Genomic DNA, 27616 nt, shown 5'->3' on the forward strand with positions numbered 1-27616 from the left:
ACTTCTACATATATAGTATAAGCTAAGAAAATATTTACAAGATTTTTTTTTGTATTGTTTTTTTTGATATTATTTTCTCATATTGATGTCACAATATATTTTCAACGCATAAAAGATATATATAATACAATATAACTACAACATAAATTTTTAAAAATTTGCAATGCAATTCTGAATTCTATAAAGTTTGCAAACATTTTCTTAACAATTTGTATATGTATATAAAATTCTGGGGGTAACATATATAATAGGTATATAACACTTTATTTCACTCAATTTTTCCTTGTTAAAATTTCATAAAGGTAATAACAAAAACAGGTTTAAATAACTTATTCATATTCAAATATTAAACCACTGCCTTTAGTATTCTGATCAATCCATTCGTCAAAGCGTTTCGACATTTCATCCGATATATAATTCTTCCAATCGCCAATTTTTCCTTTACGTATAAACTTACAATCACCATTTTCTTTATCTCTATGCTGATCTCCATTATTTATCACATTGTTGTTATTGTTGTTGTTGTTATTGTTAAAAATATTGTTATTTAAAATTGGATCTAAGTTGACAGCTGGATTTACTTGCATTTTATCAAATTTTAAATGTTCACAAATTTTTATTAAACTCTCATCGGTGACCTCGTATTGTACGTTAAGGAATTTTGCGCACTTCCGTACAATGCTTGGTAAGTTCCGATTCATATCTTCATATTTGATGAAAAGTACATTAGGATCCTGACTACGTTTCCAAAATGGTAAAACGTGATTCCAATAAGAACCGATTGGTGAACGTTCGTCTAGGAAAAGTTCAAGGAAGTCTTCAAAAGGACCATGTAATCCATGCATTAATTTACAATAATAATAAAACGAAACACACAAGTCTTTGGGATTTCGAGCGGTATATATTATCTGTATTCTCAAAGGTGTTTAAAGAAATAATATCAAATGAAAATAGTTGTAAGTAGTTGATTAAATACCTTAGGTTTCACACTTTCAAAACTCTGTGGTAATAAGTGCCAAGGCAAATGGGAACGTATAAATCGTGGCCGCGGTGTGTTACGAACCACATCAACTGTATTTCCAATCGAATTGCTAGTTTTTAAGCAATATTTTTCTAAATTTTTGCAATATCTATATGAATTATAGAAATTTACTTACGCTACCCATTCGTGGTGGTCCTCGCTAAATAATGCAGACAATTCTATTAGTGGACATCTAATTTGTTGCATTTGCTTGGCACCTTCATAATCTAAATTATTTCCCAGCAACCACACCATTTCTTGAGCCCAAGTTGAGCCTGTACGTGGATACGAGACCAACCATACATCGTCTGAAAAAGTGGGCAGTTCTCTAATTGACTGACCAACATCCGCAAACTTACGCGGCAAGACTACACTGCCCGGTAGAACCTCAATAAAACATTCTTTCTTCGGAAACAAGGCATCGATACGTGTTGATATTTCTTTGTCCAGTGGCTTATATGAGATCTCCATACTTTCTTCTGCTCTATGAAATTAAATTTTCTTAACTCTTGCACTTGTTATGTGAAAATTGGACATCCGCTTTAGGCAGCACTCGCTGAAAAACTGTAGCTTCAGTTTTCGTTTGCATTCAACTGTGGCTGGAAAACTAGCAAATTATTGCTTCAGTGAAAGTAAAAGCGCAAATAGATACATTGAAAACCGGCATCTTACCAATTTAGCTGGCAAGTCAAATTGATTTAATGATACATTTTGCGCTTGTCAACTTAGTTGTGGTTTTATTTTAACAAGTTTGAAATTCCTTCCAATAGTAAACATGCATTTCTGCAAGCGATTGATGTCATGGCTAAAAGAAAAATTAAAAATAGATCAAAATTTATTTTCTCATGACCTGTTCAGGCCTTGTAGGTGTTATAATCATACGTGTTATAACCCGAATAAGTGATATATGGTATTTCTTTAATAATCATACTGCTCTTTACTATATATGCGTAAAACATCTAATAATCTCCTCACGCTATACTAGAGGCATTCAATAGAATATATTTTTTGATAACTATTTTATGAGTATCCGATGTTAAAATCAATTAACACAATATACAAATTTATTCAATGTTTTTACCACAAACTAAGACTTCAAGACACCAAAAATCATTTCAATGTTCATTATATATATAAATAATCCTTAGATAATTTAATAAATCTTTCGTCCTTATCGATGAACAGTCCGACAAACAGTCAAAACAGTTCTTCCTCAAAAAAACTGTTTTTCTAGAATCCAAACCTCGGCTGTCAAAGATGAAATACTTGCTTGTTTCTTACCAGTAAAAGTATTCATAACTTCTAAAAAGAGTATTTATGAAAAGGTACAGTTATTTGCATTATTTCTATATACCAGTAACCAGAGCGAAGTACAGTAAGTCTTGTGATATTCATTAAGTCACTGTTAATATATTCACAGCATCCGATCTTGTTATTAGAAGACCGTCAAGAAAACATTCAGCAATCTCATGAAGATACCTCGTAAATATATAAGTTCTGTTGTGGGTTTGTTGATGGATTAAAGCCGTTTAGGGACCCATACTAGAAGATTTCGTTTAATTTTTATTTTCGCAGCTGTGGAAGGTCTATGAAAGTGCTTTACATCTACTTTGTTGCTGTGACTATGCTTGGATGTTACTTTTTTGAACATTTTGGCCAGTTCTAGAACCTTTCTTTAAAGAGCATTTTAGGCTTTACCAAACGTTTAATAGGATTTAAATCTCTGAATACTTATACGATAACATCAATAGACCAATAGACGTAAATGGATTATTAGAATCACCGGTGTGTTCTAACCTAAGTTACATCAAACGCAAGTGTGTTCTTATCATAGATTATATCATTAAAAATTGAACAAGTGTTTTCACAGTTTTTAGTTTATGGCATATATAAATCGGTAAATATCGGAAAAAATGATAATTTGATGGTGCAACATCAGGTTTAAAAAGGCGATACATTAGAGCTTTTCAGTCAATATTCTTAAATTTTTGCGAAGCCCTATTTATTCTTTTAATCAATTCCGAAATTTATTTTCAATTTCTTGTTTGAAGTTCAATAATAGTGGCTAATAGAAATCCAAATGTACCATTTAGTCAGGCAGTAGTAGTAGTAGCCCTAGAAATCATATTGCTTTCTGATTATTCCGTGTTCCCACCATTTATGTAGCTTCATTTTATTTGTTATGCATATTTTTTCGCTTTTCCTAACATTTTATTATAAATTTTAATAATTACTTAATTATATCTGTTAATGAAAATTCGGTCCATTAAATTTTTTTCACTCAGTTTATTAGGTACTAACATATTGAACTTTACTTTATAATTAGTGTTTATATGAAAATGATTGAAAACAGTATTGTGGTTGATCAAATGTAGTGGTGAGAGCTAATCATTTTAAAATTTATTCTAATATCTCGTTCCTCCATTTACATTGGTCGTAAGCAGTGGAACTAATTTGTTGTCCATGCTCTGGATAACGTTTTGTTCAACATCTCTGATATTCAATGAAATACAATATTTCGAATAAAGTGCCAGCTAATTGCACTAAACTAACTCCTTTTTATCCATCTACTTTGGTCGCACGCATTAGACCATCTCTTAATAACCTTTGTTCAACATCTTTATTATTATATGAAATACAATATTTCGAATAAAGTGACAGCTAACTGCACTAAACTAAACTAAATTATAAACTAACTCCTTTTAATCCCTTTACATTGTTTGCATGCAGTAGACCAGCTCTTGATAACATTTTCTTCAATATCTGTGATATAAAATGAAATATAATATTTCCAATAAAGTGCCAGCTAACTACACTAAAACTACGGAATAAATTGAAAAATAGAACAAGAAGATGCTAAATAGCTGCACTAAAACATAGAATAAAAATGTAAAATATATTTAATAAAAAGTTTTTGAACAGTAGTGAACTACAACAAAATTTTTTTATTATTATAATTAATAAAAAGGTTTTTCGAACAGTAGTGAACTACAACAACAAAAATTAATTTTATATTATTTTAATTAATGGAGTTTTTGGCTGAAACATCTGTTTCGAGTATTGCCAAATACCCATCAATAGTGGTTTTGGAAGTAATTATTGTATTTAATTATTCGTAAATAATTTTTTGAGGCTTGCAAGTACCAGAAATTGAACTTGTGTCCTGCCAAATTTCAATTAATTAAAATAATAAAAATTTTTGTTGTTGCAGGCGATTCGATACCGCTCTATTAAATACTATAGTTTTTATCACAGAATATTTTGTAAAATCTTCTTTGGTTTCTATTAAGTAAAATAGTCAATTAACGTTATAACTGACGTTTAAATGCAATTTAAAAATATCTAATAAATACTTATATGGAAATATTTTAATTTCATTGTTAAAAAAACGTCAAGTAAATGGTAAGTAATAGATTTATAAGGAAATACTTAATTCTCATTGCTTAAACAGTATAAAGTAAAGAGATTATACGGAGGCATTTCATTTTCATTTTCAAAAAAGTATTAAATAAATGCTAACTAATAGATTTATAGAAAACTTCAAACCCTTCTTTGGAAGGGCATTGAAGCTTCGGTAAAGCCAAATTTAAAATAAAAAATTAAAAAATTTTCTTGATTTGTGTTTTAAAGTTCTTATATCCGCAAAGACTTTAGTTTATCTGTACTTTGATTTTGCATTAAATATCAAATTTTTTTTATTGAAGAATTCTAAAAAGAAAGTAGGTAAGAACCATACAAGGTAGCAACAAAACACAACAACAAAAACAACAGCCATAACGCAAGCGTTTAAATAAACATCGAACAAGTTTCAGACACGCATGCGCACTGCAACATATCGCATGCAACAAAATTGTTGCTAGGCGGTATGAGGTTGCGCAGAGACGGTCGTTCGTCGTTGCTCGTTGTTCTATACCTGAAGTAAGAAAATCTGAACACATTGGCGGCGGCTTAAGAAGAGTAACAAACTCAACTAACAGATCAGAAGAAAGAAAGTTTTTGGTAAAGTAAGACGTGTTGACAACTGTTAAAAAGTTAACAAAAAGAAAAAAAAGAAATATAAAGTTTTTAAATTGCAGTGAAGTTGGCTCGTCTTACGTTGCAGATGTTCTACATCGTTTAACTTTAAGTTTTTTTTTTTGAAGTGATTTCTAAAGTGCAACAGTTTTAAACAAAAAAGAAAAAATTATTATTTGCAACTTTTAAGTGTTAGCGAAAGCATTCAGCCATAGAAATTCTAAGCTCTAAACTTTGAGTGAATTAAACCAAGTCAAAATTTAATACGGAAATCATCTAGAGTGTAGCGATTTTGTGAAAGTTTTATTTACTTACTTAATTAAAAGCAAATAGAATTTACTAAAAAAACACACCAAAAAAATATACTGAAAATGCTTATAAAAAAGGCTATATTTCTGTTGGCATTACTGTGTGTTAATATATCCTTTGGCCACACGACACAACGTCCGAGCCGCGCCAGCGCAGGTGCTGAAGATGATTCGAATCCTTTGTTAGATATGGCCTCTATGTTTATACAGGAAGCGCTAAATAATCAAAATAGTAATAGTGGAAATGGTGGCAGTGGTGGAGCTGGTGCTGGACTTGCAGGAGTCGCTTCACTGATCGGTAGTTTTATGCAGTCAAATGGTGGCGGTGGTAATGGTCAAGGAAAGGCAGCTACTGGTGCTATGCAAATTCTATCCGGTATTGGAAGTTTACTAGCAAGTGCAGGCAATAATAATGCACGTAATGGCGGTGGCGGTGGTTTTGATCCGTCTATTATTAGTAATGTTATAGAAATGTTTACAAACAGTGATGATGGAGATGATGCAACACATAATGGTAACATAAATCAAAAGCGTGAATCAAATGGTTCACCTGGTATTGGTTTGGATTCCATACTCCAAATTGCTTCAGTATTTATGAACTCCAATAATGCACAGCAACATCATACACAAAAGCGTTCTGTGAATAGCGGCAGTGCTAGTAATCAAGTTGAACCGGAAGAGAATGGTTTGATGAGTTTGTTGCCACTTGTTATGCAAGCCGTTAGTTCTTTCGCTGGTCCTGAAGGACAACACACACAAGAGAAGCATAAAGATCATGCTTGGGTTTTGCCACCGTTCTTAGAACACATTCACGTTTTGTGGGATCATTTTTCAAATTCAGAATTAGCAGACGCATTATATGAGAAATCCGGCATTAATAAAATACTTAAGGTAATAAAGTGTTTAAAATACACGTGAACAACTTCTTTGCAACAACAAAAATTATCTTTTATGACAGGGTTTCAAAGGTCGTGATGGCAAAGTCGATTACGACAAATTGTTCGAATCTCTAAACAACCAATCATTCCGCAGACGTTGGATTAAGTCTGCCACTTTGTATTTGGCAGATTGGGCTAGCTACCTGGCAAATCCCGAGGTTTACCTGAAGTAAGTGTAATATACTTTTCTTCTAATTAAATGTTTTTATTGCTTTTTCGTGCTAGTCTTAATTAATTTTTAACTACTTTCTAAATGAGGTCAGAACAGCTGTATATTCGTAATAAAATGAATTGGTTTTAGTTAGTTAGTTTAACTGTTTTCTTATTAACAAGATTTTACATTATAAGAGGAACACAAAAGAAATATTTTGCATATTTATAAACGTTAAATTAATATTCTATAGTCTCATTTTTATATTTTAAATTTTGTTATTAGGTAAAGATTAGTATAGTTTCTATTCTCAATATATTAAAATGATGATAAAGAAATATTCTTAGTGGCAACGGATATACATTACCATGTTGTCGATCCTTTTATGATAGAATCAATATATTGTCTGTAAAGAATTAAATATGTGAAAATCTTTTATAACTATTTGGACTTAGCTATTTCATCAATGAAATAGATTAAGACACGAGCAAATCATAAAATAAAACTCCATCGAGGTACGATGTAATGAAATAACAGTTGTAACGTTCAAAAACTTCCTTGTATTTAATAACTCCCTTCTCTGGGAATTCTCTAGAATATTGTTGTGCTGCTTATTTTGTTTAGTAAACCAGGTTTTACTTTTAGCATCTCAACGCCCAATGATTAATAATTATTCTATACTTATTATAATACAATGTATTACATTGTATTATAGTATTACATTGTATTATAGTCCCTGAATTATTATGGACTTAGCTAAATTTATAATCAAATTCACTGTCAGGTTAGCTTTCTTTTACCTAATGGGGGAGTCGTTATTTTTAACAGCGTTGGTCGTATACTGACCTTTCAGTCTATGTAAGTACCAAGATATTCCTGTGGTATCACAATGGGCCATTATTTGAGCTCAAGTGGGCTTTCTTGGATACAAGACCGACCAACCTACATACCTAGTTATACATTATGCCTTCTTATTTCGAAACTCCAGACATTTGATTAATGTAGCTACAATATTGTAATTCTATAATTTTTGATTCTGATTTGATTTTCAATAAAAAATAAATTTAACAATATATTTTATTTCAAAAGTTAAGAGTAATGTAGACTAGATATGCTAATACAGTAATTAAAAGTAATTTTTATAAAATTAGAACTTTTGAATATTATAACATAAGGTTACGGTTATTACAATAATCGACTGAATCTACTTAAGCCTATTGGACAAGTATAATATCGTCAAAAACCTAGGGATGTTTACGCATTTTGAACGAATCATAAACTGCTCTGTAAGTATAGGACTTCAATTCGGTATTGCTTTTGACCTATATATATATACAATATACTATACTATATATATACAATATATATATTACATATATGCTATACATAAGCTACATAATGTATAAAGAAATGCTACGCGTTTTGCGTTTTGAGAAGAGTTTATGCAAAATACTTTGATTGGGGTCTTAGCCGCTATTAACGTCTGGTTATGGACTTTACTTATATTAACTAGAAAATAAGTTCAAAAAATTTTTAATAATAGTTTTGCGTGTGGTAGATAGTTATAAAGTAGATGTGCAACATTTTAGTCATATTTTCACAGTTGTTTCAAGACCCATTGTCTCAATATAATTTTCTATGTGATAGAGTTCCGTCAGCAAGTTTTACTGATATGTGATGATATTTTTATGGAACTTTTTTATGAGATCTTTAAAGTTTTGCATACTTAAGAAGAGATGCCATCTTTTATATAGTTTTTATACATTTTTAAATCATTTCATCTTGTCTTTTACTATTCTATACAGGAAGTACAGGAAGAATAGAACACTATATGCACATAATAGAATCAATTTTTTATTTACAAATAAAATATTTAATATTCTATTGTTTGTAAGGTCATACATATTTAAAAAAAACTGCTATTATTTTTCTAAGCTATTTTGAAGTGAATTTGCTAATCACAGCTTTAATCACAGCTATGTAAACAGCAAAATAACAGTTAAGCTTGGTTACTGACAGTATTTTAATCCATAAGTCTTGCAACTTGTGTGATGTTGTGTCTACAAAGTCTACAAAGAAGCATACGACAAACGAGTTTGTTCTTTAACTCTTAAATTTATGGTTATGTCGTCTTCTATTTCTTTCAATTTCTTTCTTCTGCTTATTTTAGGAAAAAAATATTGTGACACACTTTTTCGGTAGCGTTTTTCATACTTTACCAACTTGTTAGAACCCGCATGTTAATAGGTATGCCTGTCTGTATGTAAGTCGCCGGACTCTGTCCAATCGTGCTGTATATGCTCTGCATTTGCGTCAAGTATTTCTGCTTAAGTTATTTTTATTGGGTGTGTGTTACAGTTATTCTTATTAGCTTACCGACTTCGTGAAACTTTAATGTTTATTTTGCTTTTATAGGAATCACGATTTAATCAAATACTTAACGTGTTTCCACAATAAGAAGTTTCAGAGAGAGAGAGAGGGAGAAGCGCTAAAAGTGAACACTCAAAATAGTTACCGACGAAAGAAAGAGTAAAGCTTTGAAAATTGGGTCAAAGGCACGTATGGTTTGCATTTTTGGCCAGTAAAATTATAATATTTTGTTGTTGAATTAAGTATGTGTACTACGTATTGGGTTTGTTAGTCATGTTTTCTACTATGTGATGTATCTACACATACATGACCATAATATATATATTTACATAATTTCTCGTTTTTATTTTCACTGAGGTTACGAGTCTTCTCTGCCCTAAACGTTCGAATTCGTATGTACTTGGCGTGTAAGCGCCGAATATTTTTAATGTATTTTCATTATGACTTTCTTCGAATGTTTATTTCGCACTCTTAATGATCTTATGCGAAAAGAATTCTTCAGAATTTGAGAAGGTAAAAGAAGAAGCAGAACATTTACCATTTACAATAATAAAAAAGTACATAAATAAATATACATATATTATATATTATATAAAGAGTGAAAATTAGGTTAATCGTTTATTAGCACTCTTTTCCCGTTATTTATGTAAATTTTTGCAAAATCTTTTTTATCATTTATTGTATGTTAACATTTTGATATTAAATAAATAACATTTTTGTTAAATTGATTAAAATAATGGAACCTGAACGAAAGATGGAATTTTTAGTGAAATATTTTGTACAGAGGTTTCAAACAGCACTGAATTGCAACAACAAAATATTTTATTTATTAATATTTTATATTTTGATTAATTTAATTTATGGCAGACCACACAGCTCTTTTGAGTATTGCCAAATATCCATCAACAGTAGTTTTGGAATTAATTCTTGTATTTAAATATTTCTAAATAAGGCGCAAATTTGAAACTAACACCCAGCATTCAACTGACACAAGGCTGTACTTGACTTGGAACCGTATGACTTATGAAATGTTTTGTAAATTACAAAAAAAAAACATTTAAAATAAATTGGTAAATAATAATATATAGAATTTTGACAAGGTTAGGTGAGATGTCACTCGGTGACATCTATCTATTTACTATTGTGATGCCCTAGAAATTTGACAAACTTTTTTAATAAAGATTCAAATGTCGAGTGAAATATATAACTCTTGAAATTAATTTTTAAGACTCTAGATATTTAGCTACAGTAGCAGTTTTACCCTGAAATTAACAGCTGTTTTATATGACTTATGACTTAGCAGATGAATTGTGATTTTATTCGATATATGTATTTCTGAAAAATATAAATGTCTACTAATACCTCTACAAAAATATTAGATTACTTTAAAAATATTCAATTAGGCACCAAAATTTGACAGATCAAGAGAAAATTTAGATTGTATCGAAATTACCCAATCTAAGTCACATCAAAGTTGTTTTGTATTACATTTAAATAATTTCACATTAAATATAACTTTTTCTGATATATATCTATTTGTGATATATATATATTTCTGACGTTTGTGATATCTCTCTTTTTCTGATATGTATCTATTTCTAATATATATTCTTTTCCGATTTATATCTATTTCTCATATACTTATATCTATTTGAGATGTATTTAATTGTTTGTTGATTAAGTCAAGGATTAAAAATATCTAATAATAAGTGGGTTTACTCGTAGATATTTTTATGCATCAATTAAATAAAATCATAAAACAATATTAATAATATTAATTTAATTTAAATTATATTAATTACAAAATAAATGAAGAAATGTTGCGACATAATTTTTCTCAAAGATTTACTTTTGTCAATTCAAGTTATTTTTATTATATATACCAAAAAAAGATATAATTATTATTGTTTTCACTGAAGATTATCAAAGCGAAACAAATTTCAAGGTTGAAATTTTCCAAAAATTAAATGTCATTTAGTTAAATTATAAAAAAAAGAAACGAAAATGACATATTTAAAGAAATTCTCATTAAATGAAAGTAATTTGGCTTTACTTTTCTTACTAACTTTCAATTTTTATCTTCATTATTTTGGAAAAATTATTTCAAATTTATTTTTTACTTTCTTTTGACATCATTTTTTTTTAAATATAGTTAAACTATGTGTTTAATTAATAAATTAAAAAAATGGCAATTTTTAACAAGCACTTCTCATGAAATAATCATATATTATTATATTTTTCAAAAAAAATTAAATATTATTCATATTCTTTCTATTAATTCATATTTAAGTTAATTAATTAATTTGTCTGTTAAAGCAGTAACCCAACAGACTACGGTATGGCTGTAGTTCTAGTGTATAAATAAAATCACCTCAATAACCTAACATACTTGAGGATTGAATTCTTAACCCTGGAACTAACGTCCATTTTGCACGAAAAACTGCTATAAAATTCCATATAAAAATACGTTCATTAACATATGAAAGACTAATATATTATTAATTTTTTTGCGCAAATGGATATTAGTACTAGGCTTTCGAGAAGAATGTGTTGGATGTTATATAAGACGTAAATAATTTGTTAACAAAAATTATAATTAAATTAATATAAAATTATTAATTAAGAATAATTGAGAGTTTGCTTTTTTAAATGTTTATATTAATGTGAATAAAATCCAAAATTTTAAATTAGTTTTTATTTTTATTTTTATTTCTATTTTCATTTTAATTTTATTCATATAAGCCATTTCAAAAAAATAGAAACATGAAATTATTATAATTAAATATAAATATATAAATATAGTCAACTGATATAAAATAAAATAAATTAAAATAAAATTAATTAAAAAACTAAAAATAAAATCATATATAACAAAATAAAATAGAATTTAAAAAAATATTATAATAAAAATCTAACAAACGTTTGTAAACTATTTATATATTTATTTGAATGATTATTAATTTAAATAAATAATTATAAAAAACTTTCAGAATTATTTATTCAACAGTTGAGGTTTTTGCTATAACAAAAGTATATTGTAGATTTCGAATAAGTTATATTAAAATAAATAAATTAAAATAAAAAATATAAGTATTTAACGTTATGCTATTCTAATCTGTATACATAAAATACGACAATATATCAGCAGTGGATCGTTTCATTTCACAGCTATTACCGCTGTGAAATCAAGACCTCACAGTTTCTTTTGAGGTCTTGAGATATTTAGTACATTTTATTTTTGTTTTATAATTTTGAATGTATTTAGTAACTAATAACCCTTAATAATTAATAAATATAAAATTTTTGTTTTTATTTTTTATTTAATTATAAGTGGTCTTTAAAATTTCTAAAGATCACTGACTATGGGTATTTGACAATAAGCGAAACAGCTGTACGGCCAGCCAAAAAACAATTAATTAAAAATAATAAAATTCTGTTGTTGCTATTCACTACTATTCTTGATGGAATTAAAAAAAGCTTCTACGAAATCGAAAAACAATTAAGCTAAAAAATATATATACTAGATATATTTAAATATATATTTTATATATATATATATATATGATATATATGTATATCATTCTGTACTTAATGTCTTATTTATGGCATTTCAAATAATTAAGCATTTATAATACACACATATCTCTTTTTCTAACTATACTAGTAAGTCAAATATATAATAGAATAAAGATATTATATTTTAATTTCAAAATGAATGGAAAGGATATATGTACATACCATATATCATTCTGTATTCAATGTCTCCTGTATTGTATATCAAATAACTGAGCATTTACTATCTCGTTTCCTATATATGCTAGTACGTAAAATATATAATAGAATATAGAAATTGTATATCAATTATTATTCGTATCTTATAATATTAATGTTTAACTTAAAATTTAAGTTAATATAGGTCGTGTGCGAGTTAGGCTAAGTTGCGTTCTAAGGTCGTGTGCGAGTTAGGCTAAGTTGCGTTCTAAATGAGGGAAATTCTAAGTTGTGCCGATAATGTAGTGATGTGTCGATACGTGTTGATAAATGGCAAAATGTGTGCAGTGCAAAAAATCCCAAAAAATCTCCCATTTGGTTTAGCATCAACTTAGCCTAACTCGCACACGTCCTAAATGAGGGAAACTCTAAGTTGTGTCGATAATGTATTGATGTGTCGATACGTGTTGATAAATGGCAAAATGTGTGCAGTGCAAAAAATCCCAAAAAATCTCCCATTTGGTTTAGCATCAACTTAGCCTAACTCGCACACGTCCATAATAGTCTTTCTTTTTTCATCTTTAATTATAAATCAAAGTTCGACCTGAATTCTTATGTCTGCTTTTATATCACTATGTTTTTTATTTATATAAAAAATGAAGAAAAATGTTTGATTTTCTTTAATTGAAAGTAAATTAATGTCTTTCTGAAAGACTCGATTCTTTAAAATATGCAGTTCGACTAAAATGTAGGCGTCTTCTTTATAATAATCGTCATTATAAATCATCATTAAGTTGTTAGTTCAGCATGACAATGAGTTGAAAACACTTTCTACCGGTACATTTTTTTATACTAATATAAAAAAAAAATATATAAAAAAATTTAAAGAATTAAAAAAAAACTCATCAAATATTTATTTGGCTTAAAAACCGAAAAAAACCTTTCACTTTAATTCTTTACCTCTTCCACTTGTTTCTTTTTATTTACCTTAAAGATTTCGCCCAATATTACTGTACTTTTCTCTTTTAACATTTTTATTCCAATTTTTTTTTTGATTTTATTATTTCACTTGATGATTTTTATGTTTTTTATGTTTTAAAACATTGTATTTTATGTACGAATTTTTATACTTATAGATACTTCCAAACTGCACAACTGATGTTCAATGGCTTCCTGAAGAGTCAAGGTTATCCGAAGAATACCTATTTCGATACGAGCCGCGCTAGTGAAACAATATCGAACCTTTTCGATTATGTGGCTAAGCAGCATTTGAATGTGAAGATCGATTCACGGCAGTACGTGAAACCGGCCGTTGGTTATGCCAAAGAACTCTTGAAATTGGGTCAAGCACGCGGTCTGTTGCAGTTCAATGCGACCGAGCTGAGTGATAAATTGACCGATACGTTAAATTTGGAGGTACGATAGAATTCGGATATCAATAAATTGTCCACAAGTAGTCTGTATTTATATATACAGACTATTGTATTTATAACGCAAATAGAAAAAAAGAAAAAGAAAACCTATATGCATAAATCATTGTAAATTAATTAGAAAAAGAAATCTAAATAATCTAAATCTAATTCAGTAGAAATATAATACATAGCGTGATGTTATGCTTTAAATAGAAAATTAATACATTTACTTTGTTTGGTTTGAAACCAACAGGTTATCGAACCAGTTCTGAAAGTGCATCGTGCCTATAGATTCATCTCTAAGACGCCACAATGTGATCGCTATGTTTTGTGCCAATTGAATTCAGTTGAACAGAATCCACCAACAAATTTACAATCGCGTGGTCTCATTTCTGGTGTTAGTCCAAAAATAGTTAAGATTGGTAGCATGGGTGCAGCTTTCTTCATTAGCACTGAAACTGGCACACCATTCTGGACACTGTTCGGTGTCATTAATGCACCATACAATTGTGAGGTAAGTAACTTTTGTACAATGGCAAATTAAGTAATTTTGTATAATTTAAGTTTTGTTCATTAATTTGCATGCACAAATCAATTGTTACACATTAAGTTAAATTTAAATAATTAAATTAGTGAAATATTAACAAATTATGTATTTCATAATTTTGCTATTTTTTTTAAAATTATTTATTTATAGACCGCATATCCTGTGGACTGCAGCGGTTTTCACGAGGGTGAGGCAAAAGTTACTACAGAATACATACACAATGAACTGTGAAGACTAAGTGATGGGGGTATCTAACTTTCTAATATAAACTAAATTTACTGTGGTATGAGAGGAGGATTTTAATTGTACTTAGTTATAGTTTTAATCTTACGTTCTAATTAATTTAATTAGTGTAATGTAAATAGTAATAAAAAAATAAAAACTAAAATTATTTAAAAACAGCTGAGCTATTTTATTATCTATTTAAAGGAAACTTCAATCTTAATCTTCGTCGCATCATGAAAGTGTTGTGTTCTGGCTTAATACAATATTTAACACCCAGTTGTCATTTAGAACTTATGACGTTTTCGATTGGTAAATCTGGATTCAATCTAAATTTAATCTCGAACTGTCAAATTTTCTTGTCCAATCGAACGTTTTTAGAGTAATCTGGAAATTTTGTAGTTGTGTTCGTTGATAATAAAATCACACTTTAACTGCTGAGGCACATAAAACAGCTGTTTATTCCAGTGTAATGTTGCAAGATATCTAGAGTGTTTCAAATTAATCTCGAGTATTTTACATTACTCTTTGAAAATGCATATATCGAATAAAATCACACTTCAACTGCTGAGGCACATAAAACAGTTGTTTATTCCAGTGTAATGTTGCAAGATATCTAGAGTGTTTCAAATTAATCTCGAGTATTTTACATTACTCTTTGAAAATGCATATGTCTAATAAAATCACACTTCAACTGCTGAGGCACATAAAACAGCTGTTAATTCCAATGTAATGTTGCAAGATATCTAGAGTGTTTCAAATTAATCTCGAGTATTTTACATTAATCTTGAGTGTATAGATTTAATAATAGAAAATAAAAATTACACTTAAAGTGAATGTCGATTGAAAAAGTTAACCCAGATTTATCAATCGAATACCTGCAATTACCCATAAAATAATGACTCGGAAATGTAAATGTAAATAGTTTGTGCACAATTTTTACAGGCAGGCAGAATATATCACTAAAAAAATTTTTCAGAATTACTACCCGAACGGCCACGTAACACATAGCGAAGGCATGGAATGAATTAGGTCTAATCAAGCGTATGCCATCTGAGAGTTTAATGGAAATCATTTACGGCCTTGTGACAGTCTTTTAGGATTTAATATTTGCACATAAAATAGATTTAAAGAATTTTAAAAAGTCAATATAAATAGCTTTCTTTGTGTCACTTAGTTTCATGGATTGAAGAAATTTTTATAAGAGCCTCAAGCCTTATATGACCATTAGGTTTAAATGTAAAATTTCAAATCTGGTAAAACTTTAGATATTGTGTGAAGCAATATGTACAGATCTATGTGATTTACAATATTTTATATTTATCGGAAAATCATTTACTTTCATCTTTAAGTTGAAACTTAAACTAAAACATGCTGTTGGTCCTAATATAATATATATTGTGTTATTATATGATTTAATACTCAATAAAACGAAAACATGAGAAAAATTAATTGTGAATTAAAGTACATTGGAGGTAATAAGTTAAAAATTATAATAAAAAAATAAAATTTACATAATTATCATTTGCGGGTACAAGCCAAAACCATGTATAAAACTGTCGAGACAATGATTGACTCCATTGACAGCTAACAAACTCGGCTACAGAGAGCACACGCATTTCTTAATTAGATTTCTTCCCTACTAATTACGTCTCTAACTATTGTCTCCAGTGGTCAATGTGTGACAACGATTATATTTAGTTTTCATTTTGTAGATTTCACTTAGAAAGTGGTTTCGTCTTAAGTCAGAACTAATTTCCAAGTTTTCAGATTACTTATTTAGTATTGAAATATTTGCTATGAAGTTATCAAGAGTTATTTTTATCTTCTTTACTATATCTGATATCAGATATGTCTACAATATTATAACTCCAAGAGTGTTTTCAAAGGATTGTATATTGATTGATTACACAATGTATTTTTGTTTCCTGGTTAGTTTAGGTTGGAGTGGCGGTCTTTTATCCAAAAATCACGTTTGAGCTCAAATAATGGCCCTTTGAAGTGCCACAGGATTGACGTTTGTTCATACATAGAATAGAGTTAGGTCGCCTTTTGCAAAGACAACAATCTTTCCTCATATAAGACCTCGTGTAATTTAAAAGAAATATTAGCAATACAAATAAGTATTGGTTCTTCTAGTGAAATGTTTATAGATTCTATTGCTTACTTGTAATATTAAAAAATTATAAAATAAAAATCTAGAGAGAGTTTTTAAAATAAAAAAAGGAAATGTATATTATTAATATTTTTTATATATTATTATTACATAGATTTCATTATTGTTTATTTTTTTATATTAAATATTTTTATATGAGTTACATACTATATAATATATATACTATATATTGTGGATATATTAAATTAATCAAGAAATACTAATATAAGAAAGAATTATTATGTAGGTTTCATTTTCAAACATTTTTTTAACTATTGCAAAAAGGACACGTAAAAAACCTAGGCCTGTTAATGTTAATAATCGCTTTTATAAAATCATATTTATATATATTGTAAAATTATATTATAAAGAAAATATATACTATTACTTAACTAACTAAAGTCCTTTTGATGATTTGAAATAATTAATATTTTATTTTTTAATATTCCTGCAAATCCAATCCATACCTTCCTGAAATCACAATAAATTAACAATTAATGATTATTAATTATTTGTTATTTATCGGTTTTGGTTACAACTTACTTTTATGCCTGTGTTATTGGCCGCTGAGCACCCCTGAATTTGCCAAGTTCGCTCCTGCAAACGTACCAATTCAATCTTTTCGGCTACTTCAGCTGATGACATTGCGTCGGGTAAATCTTGTTTGTTTGCGAACACAAGCAGTGGTACCTGTTTAAGTCGGTTGTCCATTAATAGTTCAAAGAGTTCACTGCCTGTTTCAGATAAACGCTTTCTATCGGTGCAATCAATTACATAAATCTGGAAAAACGAATTATAAAATTCAAGTTATAATTTCTAGTTTTTAATTTTATTTATTTTATTTATTTTATTTAATTTTAAATAGATTTGTTTATTTACCAAGATATCAGTGTTGGCAAAATAGTTTTTCCAATATGGACGTATTTTCCATTGGCCACCAATATCCCACACGTTGAGCTTAAAACCGTCTGCTGCCACCGACTTGATATTGAAGCCAGCGGTTGGTGTTATCTATAAATGAAATTATTTAATAATTTAGTTGTTATCTAGTTTGAATATTATAGTTGAAAATTTACTGTTGTTATATCTTCAGAGGCTAGCTGTTTCAAAATTGTTGTTTTACCAGCATTGTCCAAACCAAGTAGTAATATTCTCGCTTCCTTGTCTGGGGTAGAACGTAATTTTCGTAAAAGCGATAACAGACCCTTAAAAAATGTTCACATTAAACTTTGTAGTAAGTCATATTTAATAAATATATGTATGTGTAAAAAGCATTTTATTCAAATATATATTAACAAATAAGATATATAAATGCGAATAAATTATTCATCAGTTTTTATATAAATAAGAAATTATTAGATTAGATTAGATATATATAAAATAATTGGAGACATTCAGCCGTTTACAGATAATTTCAGTAATTTAAATAACATTTTAAATTATTAATAAGCCTTGTTGATTAATAATAATTGTAATAATGTGTTTACATAAGTACAGTTCCCCGAATCATTTTGGAAGAGACGGATGCGTTAGCGCTCAATCCCCACCCCTTACTACATGCCTGACTGCAGGCGAGGTTTCTAGTACTGCACTGGACACATAATAGGTTTATTTACTTAATGCATTGGGATAGAATAACAGTTAAAAAGTAAATTGCTAGATTTATCGTTGATATTTGATAACATATTCTAACCGGCGATCCCTACTGGATCCACTTAGGTCACTTGTTCCATTGTGAACGTATTCTTTAATAAATGTTGAAATTTGAATATTTGACTATTGGGTCATATTATTAAAGACATGTTTTCGAGATGGTCAAGGAAAGGTAAATGAAAGTGTTGTCAAGGTCTTGGTAACATCGGTCATTCGCAAAATTAATATCTTCGATTCACTATGATGTTCATTTTTATAAATATGATTCCTGATTGATGCATGGTATTTTCCTGAAATCAATGTGTTTTATATTTGTCAGATTACAGGATTTTGTGAGAATACAAAGTAATTGTGAATTAAGCATATTCTGTTGTGTTCTTTCATCTAATGCGTATGATTAAAATAAATAGTTAGTCAATGTTTGATTTGTCAACGGATAGGGAATCAGGAATTGGAACTAAAGAGTGGATTAAAGTCGATTAATTGCAGCTAACCTGAGTCAATACGGCGAAATCTAGTCATTTAAGTGGGGGATGAAGCCAAAGCTCAATTGGACTCAAGTTGGTGTGTGCATTAGGACATGAAAACAGATAAGTTCTCGTTGCACGGAAAAGGTATTGTTCTTCACTTTGTTTGTTTGCTATGCAATATTTGAAGAAGATACTGCATCTGTGTGGAGAATTGTTAGTTGGATTCATTATAATAGGTATCTATGTAAACGTGATGTGAATAAAAGGTCGATGGATGCAACTTGGAGAGAGGCCTCCACTGAACATGTTGCCATTGCTCAGTTAAATTAGAGTTTGATGACTTTATAGATATTAGTCTTATAATTATATCTGCACTACTACTTCACTTTGAGTTATCTAAGAAAAGAAGTAACGCCAGAGTATCAAAATCTTTGAATTGACGTTTAATATGATTTAGAAGTTATATTGTTCTTGTTTACAATTACTTTGGACGAATTATACTTCACTGATTTCTGGATAATATACTTAGATAATGTATAAAATTATTTTTATAATATTAGATGATTAATGTTTGAAAATATTAACAAATTTTGAAGATGTTAAAGTCCTATGTCTTTTTGGTAGAAGATAACAATAAAGGAAGATATAGGTATAGGCCTCGTCTTTTTCGATAAGGAGTTTAAAACCAATCGTATCGAATCCAGTATACAACAGGTTAATTGTGCATTTATTATCCAGTAACTGGTTTGAATGGATTAGTTTGGGATGAGTCGATTGTAGGGCGACACAATTGGGTACGTTTTTAAGACATGTTTGTATTGAATTGTTAAAACTATCTTTATGATAAAATGTACTAGTTTCGGACTAGCCGTGTTCCATATGTGAATTTTAACTTATTTTATATTTAAAAATATATTTCTTTTAATATTAAATAGATTTAATATTTTTAAACTATATTTCTTTTTCTAACTAAAAGAATTAAGTTTGCGTTTCTTCATTGTTACAATTTTTAACAAATTTAAAATGTAATAACATTTAATTTATTATGCTTACTACTTTAAAGCATCATAAAAGTAAAATAAAAGTCTTAGTCATTACATTTCAAAGAATCACTTAAATACATTCTTTACATTTCGCAGCGTTTGTTTTTTATAAACATTTAATTATTTAATAAAATGACGGAAATGTATTTCAGTAGAAATTTAAAACTGTACTCAACCAAATAAATAAGTATAGGTCACTTAACAAAATACCGATGGGAACAGTTCCCATTGGTTTGTGTATGTACTAAGCATAATTTGACATTTGACAGTTCACTACCGCACTTGTCGCTTGTTGCTATGACAATTAATAAACAAAACAAACTAAAGAATCTGAGGAATTGCTGGTTTCATAATAATTGTAAATTTTTGTATAATATAGTTAATTAGAAACTAATTGTTCAATTATAATTGTTTGTTGTATATTCATAGACTCACCATATTTTATTTGTTTACTATATGCGGATTTCAATTTTAACACAATAATATGGTCACGTTTTAGAATGCGCAATGAAGTGGAACGTTTCGTATTTGTAGAAGCGCGCTCCCCTCCAACAACATCACAACACAAGAGCTAAGTAAGAACTGACAAATAAATTTAGACCACTAAAAAATAATTCCTTCATTATACAGTCGCAGTTTGTAACTAAGGCAACGTTAATTGTTACTGTTGATTCACTATTTACCAGCGGAAGTGAATTAAAAGATGGCAGTCATACCAGCAGCATTCACTGGCTTTAATGTATTTGGACAGTTTGGTAACAAACAGGCTAGCAGAGTTCATGATTTTACGGGTCAGTAACTGTTTAAAAAACGCATAATTTGTTGAATTTAAAACTGTCTTCTTTGTTTAACAACAGAGTTTGGTTTTAATGAGTGCGTCATAAATAGCAGCACATTGATAGCAGCCAGTTGGAGCTACACAGCATTTGCACAAGAAAATCGTTTATTTGTGTGTGGATTTTTGACTGATAAACCTAATGCTAGTGTAAACATAATAGCTCCCGACAAAATTAAGCAAATAGCAGCAGCTGAAAAGTTTTGTTTGATTTTGTTGGAGAATGGCAAAATATACAAATTACTAGCAAAAGTAGAAGCAAACTTGGAGGAAGTAAAATTCGCTGCTACAAATGTTGCACCGCCACAAAAACGTACAATTTTTGGTGCAATAAAACAACAGACAGTGGAAACCTTTACTCACATCGCTTGTGGTAGTAATATAAATGTGGCTGTAAGTAACACAAATGGTATTTATAGCATACCCAGCAAAATACATGAGTTTCCAAAGCATATAAAAGTAAAGCAATTGGTCTGTGGTTTTGAGCACGCAATGCTATTAACTAACATGGGGGATATATATGCTTGGGGCATGGGTCTGTATGTTCAAAAAAAAAAAAATTAATTTAAAAAATTAAGCAAATTTTTATTATTAAATTATTGTAGACGTGGACAGCTAGGTCAAGAATTGCTACAAACTGAAGAAACGCCAGTTTTGTTGGAAGCTTTAGCTGGTATAAAAGTAAATAAATAATTTATATACTAATTAATAAAAAAAATATATAATAAATAATTAAATTTCAGATAATTCATATAGCTGCCGGTGGTTGGCATAGTGCAGCTATTTCTGCTTTTGGTGATTTATATACTTGGGGTCACAATACAAATGGTCAACTGGGTTTGCGTGTTTTTAAACCTAATGGTCAAAAAGAACCTACAGTTTTTCCGCTGCCACAAATTATTGATATGCCTCCATGTAATACTTGCAGTGTAAAATCTAGTGATGATGGACAAGAAGGGGAGCAGTATACAGAATGCATTGCTGTTAAAGTATATGCGGGTGCACGACACACAATTGTGCAAATGAATTGTGGTACTGTGTATGCAGCAGGTTGGAATGTACACGGTCAGTTGGGTTTAAAGAAGTTAAATCAAATGTGCGATCATTTTGAAAGAGTTCCATTTTTCGCAACTATCCCAAATCAGTTAAATACTCCAAACATAGTTTGTGGACCATGGTGCACTGTTGCAATAAGGTAATTTATATATATACATATAAGATTTATAAGTATTTAATATTAAATTGAATTTTAACGTCCATTTTGGTGAAAGAAACTAAATTCTTAATATAAACTATTGTTTGCAATAGAGAGGTTTTTTGAAAAGTAGTAAATAACAACAATAAACTATTATTATTTGTTCATTAATTGCAATTTTTGGTTGACATGCAGCTTTTTCGAGTATTGCTAAATACCCAACATTAGTGGTCTTAGAATTGTTTCTTACATTTAATTATTTGCAAAATTTTTTGTGACTGCAAGTATCAAAAATGGAAGTCGTGTCCTACCAAATTTGAAGCTCAGAGTCAGTGTTAATTAGCCAACTTACTCATTTTCAATCTCATATGATGATATTCAAAAAAGATTTTCATTCACGCATACTTTAAGATCTATTTATAGAGTAATTAGTTATTAAACATTAAGTTGATAAATAGGAAATCCAAAATTCACATTGAGATATATTCTGTAGAGATATCGGTCTTTTAGTAGGTTTACTTACACGTCACTGTGAACTAGGCAACCATACTAGAAGATTAAGACTCCCTTTCAATCAAACCTGTAATAGCTGTGGAAAAGACGATGAGAGTATCTCTCATCTACTATGTTTTTGTCCAGCTCATGCACGGCGGCGACTTAATATATTAGGAGTCAATTTCCTCTAAAGGTTCTAGGTGGTTTTAGACCTTGAACTTTTCCTATATATTATGCCTAAATGGATCGCCTAGGGATCGCCGGTATAACCTAACCTAACCTGAGTTGATAAATGTTTTGTATTTTCTCCGTGAATACCCGACATTGGCTTCCAGAAGAAATAGGTTTTTTGAAAGATACTTTTTTGATAGTTTATCAGACTGTTTATCGGTAAGGACGACAGACCTATTAAATTATCTAAATTCGACGGGAAAGATGTAGTCTTTTCTCTATGTATAGTCTTCTATATTAGGGTTTCTTATGAGAAATGTGGTAGCAAAAATCGATAATTGAGCTACATGAAAATTATCTAATGATATGCCACTGCAACCAACCAACCAATCATGTATTGCATAGATACTTTTTTTTTAAAAAATCGACAAAAAATTATAATTTATTTCGTAAAAATTGTGTCATATTTAAATTTTCTAAAAGGATGGTTTTCTGTCTCAAATCGTATATGTTCAAACAGTTTGAGATTTCATAGATATATTATTTAAAAATTTTTGTTTTAACTTTTTGAAAATGGAGTAATAAATAATAAATACAAACATAAAATAGATAGAAGTTTGCATTCTTAATTTGCTACAACGAGACAAAGATGCTTACAACTTTGATTGTCCTGGACACTGGATAGGCTTCGTAAAAGAGTGTCATGGTGTCTGTGGTTAACAATTAAAGTTACACAGAAAATATGTTAGCGTTTATGCTTTTAACCAATGTGAAATTGCATTTTTTGAACCGGGTGCTCTGACCCAAAGAATATCAGAGATTTAGAAGGGTCTCACAAGTAGGAAGTTATGTACACATATATAAAGCTTCAATTGACATTAAAGTTATTTTTTCCAGTGGTTTAATATCTTTTTACAAGTGTTGAGTATACAGTGGTTTTAAGCTCTCATTGCATGTAACCACATAAAACAACTTCGACCTTTCTAAATGACAGTCAGGCTGCTATTAAAGATTTTTCAGCGATCTATATATAGTTCACAAGTCTGGATGTAGTATTGTTAACTCATCGACAGAAATTTTATGTCTATATCAGCTTCTGAATATCTCCGGAAATAAGAACATTTTCCTTGTGCAGCAAAACCTGTCTTTGCATAATTGAGTTCAAGACATAGCAACTTTTGTTTTGAGTTACTAGTCACACATAATTATATCCGTTCCCAATGTGTGCCTCAACGTCAGCTCTACTCCTTATCACGTCTTTCAGCTATTTCTATGCAAAAACTACATACATAAGTGCCATTATGTGTGATGGCTTCATTCCGTTGATGTAACAAGATTTTTTCATCTGGTTTAAGGTTAAATTCAACATGCCTTATTTTATTTTACATTATATCACTGCCGCCAGCCCATTCTAATGTGTAGTGTCTCTTTAACTTTAATTGATTGATATAAACCTAAGGGATATAGGTGTTACAATGCATAGAATCAGATTTGTGTAGTGTCTCTTTAACTTTAATTTATTGATATAAACCTAAGGGATATAGGTGTTACAATGCATAGAATCAGATTTGGTGTTGATCCTATATATTCACAATGGAAAAGATATATCTGCATGTTTTAATTTTGATATCAACATGTTTAATTGACTATTTGGTTATTTATTGTTTAGTTTGTGTTCTTGGACTGTGAATATCATACCAACGTAACATGCATTTAATCCACTAGAAAGAAATCAATGTAATGTACAATATTTTTATTTATAAAATTTAAAACTATATTAGAACAATGTAACTTTTTCGATATGAAAATTTCATAGGAAAACACAAATGTTATTCTAAAAACTTTGAAAAACTTTCTGTATTTAAGCTACTTTTACTTTGATAACTACTTTAATGCTAAAATTTTTGGATAAGTTTTCGGTTTTTTGGTATCAGTTTCAGTGGTATCAGTGGTTTGTTGTTGTTAATAGTTTTAAAGGTTTTAATGTCATTTATACTTGGAACCATGATCTGATGTTACTTGGGTATGTATAAAAAACAATTTGGGCAAAATTTATTGAAAGAAAAAATCGACCAGTGTAGTTAGATTTATAGCATTTTTAATTTATATTTCTAGCAATTAAGTGATAAGTTATTTATGTAGCCTCAGTAGTTTTGAATTGCGCTATACTCTTTCGACGAAGTAGGGTCCAAGTAAATACACTCCGGAATAAGAATAAAAAACAAATTTTTCAAATCTAATCTGCGTGGTTAATAAAATAGATTATTCTTTTAATATCCAAACCAACAAAAAATATCCTCCAGCGTTTTAGTTTGTAGGATTTTTTATATTATTATTATTATATTCATTCCAGTACGTTCCCAGGGGAATATTGGGCCAAAACGAACTTTTCCAACTGTCACTATTTTTTGCTAGGGTTCTAATTTTTCGAAAGGTTTTTCCGCTTGCTTGGTTTGTTCACTTCAATGTTTGCTTGAGCCAGGATTCTTTATAATAATCTCAATATTAACAACCCCTCTTTATCATTTATATATTTTAAATTAAAACACGCTTTCTTTGGTCATCAATTGATTTAATGAAATTTTTACAAATTTTTACAAATTTTTACATATAAGCAAAATATAAGTTATTAACTAATAATTATTAATAATTTATGTTTATATATTTTTAATTAATAATTATTAGTTAATAAATTATGCTTTCCTTATAAGAATTTACTATACTAGAATACACCAGATTGCTGTTGTCATAAATTCGATGTTGCAGAATATATAAATAATTTTTATAAGTAGTTTCAATTGCCGTGGTGTTATTTGCTATATATATTTGGTGCAGGAAGTTGTAGTTTACGCTACGCTCTTGGGCTCCTTATCCATTTGTTGCATTCAGCTGTTACCTATTTTTATGCTTTTATGAGATTTATACAATTTAAAATAAGCATAAACTCGATCATATCAAATCAGAGATTAAATAATTTTTTTAAATTGTAAAGATCCATTTCGTTACAACAATCTTCTCTAGCTCATTATGCTTCTCTTACAATTCATAATCATTGATTTAACCTTTTTTTTACCGATGAATAAGGTGTCAAATACAGATCAAGACATCTAAACTTTTAACTTATCCAATCTAACCCAACTGATACACACACAAGCTTTAGAGAGTCAACGGATATTACATATCTGATAAATAGATATATATAACAGTTATATGTTGATCTAGACTCTATAGATAAAAATCGAACTTTACTCTTTTTAGATCGTGATTTTGTATTTTTTCCTTGTTGTTGTAAACTGCTGGGACCTGTTTGTGAAGTCCCTTGGGGAGTGTTGAATGGCACCTGGACGTCGCTGGCGACGATTGGCTCCGTGACGTACACCCGACCGTTCATGGAATTTCCGTTTTCTTTATTTCATCTAGTTCGTCACAATTTTCAATCATTGATGCATTGTTATTTTGCCGATGAAAAAGATGTTAAAAATCTAATCCCACCTTTACATATACAGGTGTTAGTATATTCAAGAGATAATAATTATGTTGATAAGTATGTTGTTCTAAACTCTGTACTTGGATACATAACTTAGCTTTTCTTATGCTCTATATTTTTCTGTTACATATTTCGGTTTAGCTAATTCAACTACTCTCTCAGTAGTAGTCGCTTTTAAAGCTCGAGGAGTCACTTTATATGGATTAGTTTTAACTTCGTCTTTATGTTTTTTAGGCTGTGCTAGTTCTATTATACGTTTCGATGGATGTGCTGTCAAAGCTTTTTTAGAAACCTATAAAATATCATTTCTATTAATGCACTTTTGAAAACTATATTCAGTTATAAACTATTGAATACCTTATATGAGTTCATTTTTTCTTTTGGTTTTATTTTAGGCTCGGCTAATTGTTTAATACGTTCCGATGCTTGATACCTTAGAGCACTGCGCTTAACCCTGATATTTTTAGGTAATTCTTCTAAAATGGGTATTTCTAAATATATTATAGGTTTTGCTAACTGCTTTATGCGATTAGTAGCTGTAATATAAAAGTAAATTTGGATTAGAATATAGAAACTGCATGAAAAGGATATTTCATATACGAACCCACATAACGTAGTGCAGATTCTTTGACTGCATATGGATTCACCTTTTTACATTTCTGCATACAGGTAGATGAAAATTTCTAGCAACTATCAATTAGCAAACATCTGTGCTATAGAAAAGCTAGTTTTCTATTTTTCACTAGTTTAGCATATTTAATAATTTTGTTTTGCACAAAAAATTTAGTTAATTTAGTTAAAGATGAAAAAATCAATTTAATATTTATAAAGAAATTTTATAATCTGAAATATTTTTTTAATTTTATTAGACAAATAATTCAAAACATTTTACTAATTTTATTTACAGATGAAAAATGTTTAAGTGATATATCAGCTTGAAACCTATATGAAGGATAATTTACTTCGCATATGAAGTATGTGAATTAAAAGGATATATAACATACAACTTAACTATAAGTAAGGTCATACATTTGAGTAAAAGTTTATTGAGTTATTTTTTTCTAATTTTTTAATTAAACTACTGTTTACACCAAAGGTCATCATTTAATTTAATTTTAATAACTTTCCAAGTACATTTTGATTCTGCAGCATTTCGTGGTTATTGCAGTTTAACTGAACAAAAATTTATATGTGTATTTAAATATTTGAGGTATAGTATATAATATAATTAATTATTTTCAATTCAAAATTAATTAATCAAAGCTTTGTTTACAGAGAATTTTTTTTAACAACGATCTCTCCAATTTGGTTAATCTTACATATACTAAATAAGTAAACGAAAGTTGAAATCTGTTTTAAAAATAACCGCTAAAAGCCATACATGGAGTGAACATAAATATAATAAAATTCATCATGAG

The 27616-nt window shown here is 29.1% G+C and overlaps 5 protein-coding genes across 6 annotated transcripts; 2 read left to right on the top strand and 3 right to left on the bottom strand.

Annotated features, from left to right (window-relative positions):
• Positions 1-329: 329 nt before the first annotated feature.
• Positions 330-1492, bottom strand: LOC119682525 (luciferin sulfotransferase-like). Its single transcript, XM_038095984.1, has 3 exons — positions 1158-1492; positions 977-1091; positions 330-908 (listed from the first exon to the last, which is right to left on the bottom strand). Exons 1-3 carry the CDS (start codon positions 1490-1492, stop codon positions 330-332), a joined length of 1029 nt encoding a protein of 342 aa, XP_037951912.1.
• A 3724-nt stretch (positions 1493-5216) lies between these two features.
• On the top strand, positions 5217-14758 carry LOC119682656. Its single transcript, XM_038096146.1, has 5 exons — positions 5217-6234; positions 6302-6450; positions 13650-13929; positions 14179-14439; positions 14623-14758. The coding sequence occupies exons 1-5, from the start codon at positions 5407-5409 to the stop codon at positions 14701-14703; spliced, it is 1599 nt and encodes a 532-aa protein (XP_037952074.1). The 5' UTR covers positions 5217-5406; the 3' UTR covers positions 14704-14758.
• Positions 14759-17137: 2379 nt separating this feature from the next.
• LOC119679668 (ADP-ribosylation factor-like protein 3) lies at positions 17138-20539 on the bottom strand. The gene is made up of 5 exons (XM_038092155.1): positions 20451-20539; positions 17926-18054; positions 17729-17860; positions 17393-17629; positions 17138-17320 (listed from the first exon to the last, which is right to left on the bottom strand). Exons 1-5 carry the CDS (start codon positions 20451-20453, stop codon positions 17282-17284), a joined length of 540 nt encoding a protein of 179 aa, XP_037948083.1. The 5' UTR covers positions 20454-20539; the 3' UTR covers positions 17138-17281.
• LOC119679667 (RCC1 domain-containing protein 1-like) lies at positions 20498-27407 on the top strand. Its single transcript, XM_038092154.1, has 7 exons — positions 20498-20590; positions 20646-20806; positions 20873-21389; positions 21456-21531; positions 21594-22045; positions 27106-27215; positions 27295-27407. The coding sequence occupies exons 2-6, from the start codon at positions 20719-20721 to the stop codon at positions 27107-27109; spliced, it is 1137 nt and encodes a 378-aa protein (XP_037948082.1). The 5' UTR covers positions 20498-20590; positions 20646-20718; the 3' UTR covers positions 27110-27215; positions 27295-27407.
• LOC119679669 (testicular haploid expressed gene protein-like) lies at positions 25388-27004 on the bottom strand. 2 transcript variants are annotated; one of them, XR_005252418.1, is made up of 4 exons: positions 26803-27004; positions 26556-26734; positions 25961-26490; positions 25388-25893 (listed from the first exon to the last, which is right to left on the bottom strand). XR_005252418.1 is itself a non-coding variant. In XM_038092156.1 (3 exons), the coding sequence occupies exons 1-3, from the start codon at positions 26861-26863 to the stop codon at positions 26302-26304; spliced, it is 429 nt and encodes a 142-aa protein (XP_037948084.1). In that variant the 5' UTR covers positions 26864-27004; the 3' UTR covers positions 25388-26301. The 2 variants fall into 2 exon arrangements, 1 of the variants encoding a protein (XP_037948084.1); XM_038092156.1 differs by having other exon boundaries at positions 25388-26490.
• Positions 27408-27616: the final 209 nt, after the last annotated feature.

The sequence above is a fragment of the Teleopsis dalmanni genome, chromosome 2 (assembly GCF_002237135.1).
Source record: "Teleopsis dalmanni isolate 2A chromosome 2, ASM223713v2, whole genome shotgun sequence".
Lineage (NCBI taxonomy): Eukaryota > Metazoa > Arthropoda > Insecta > Diptera > Diopsidae > Teleopsis > Teleopsis dalmanni.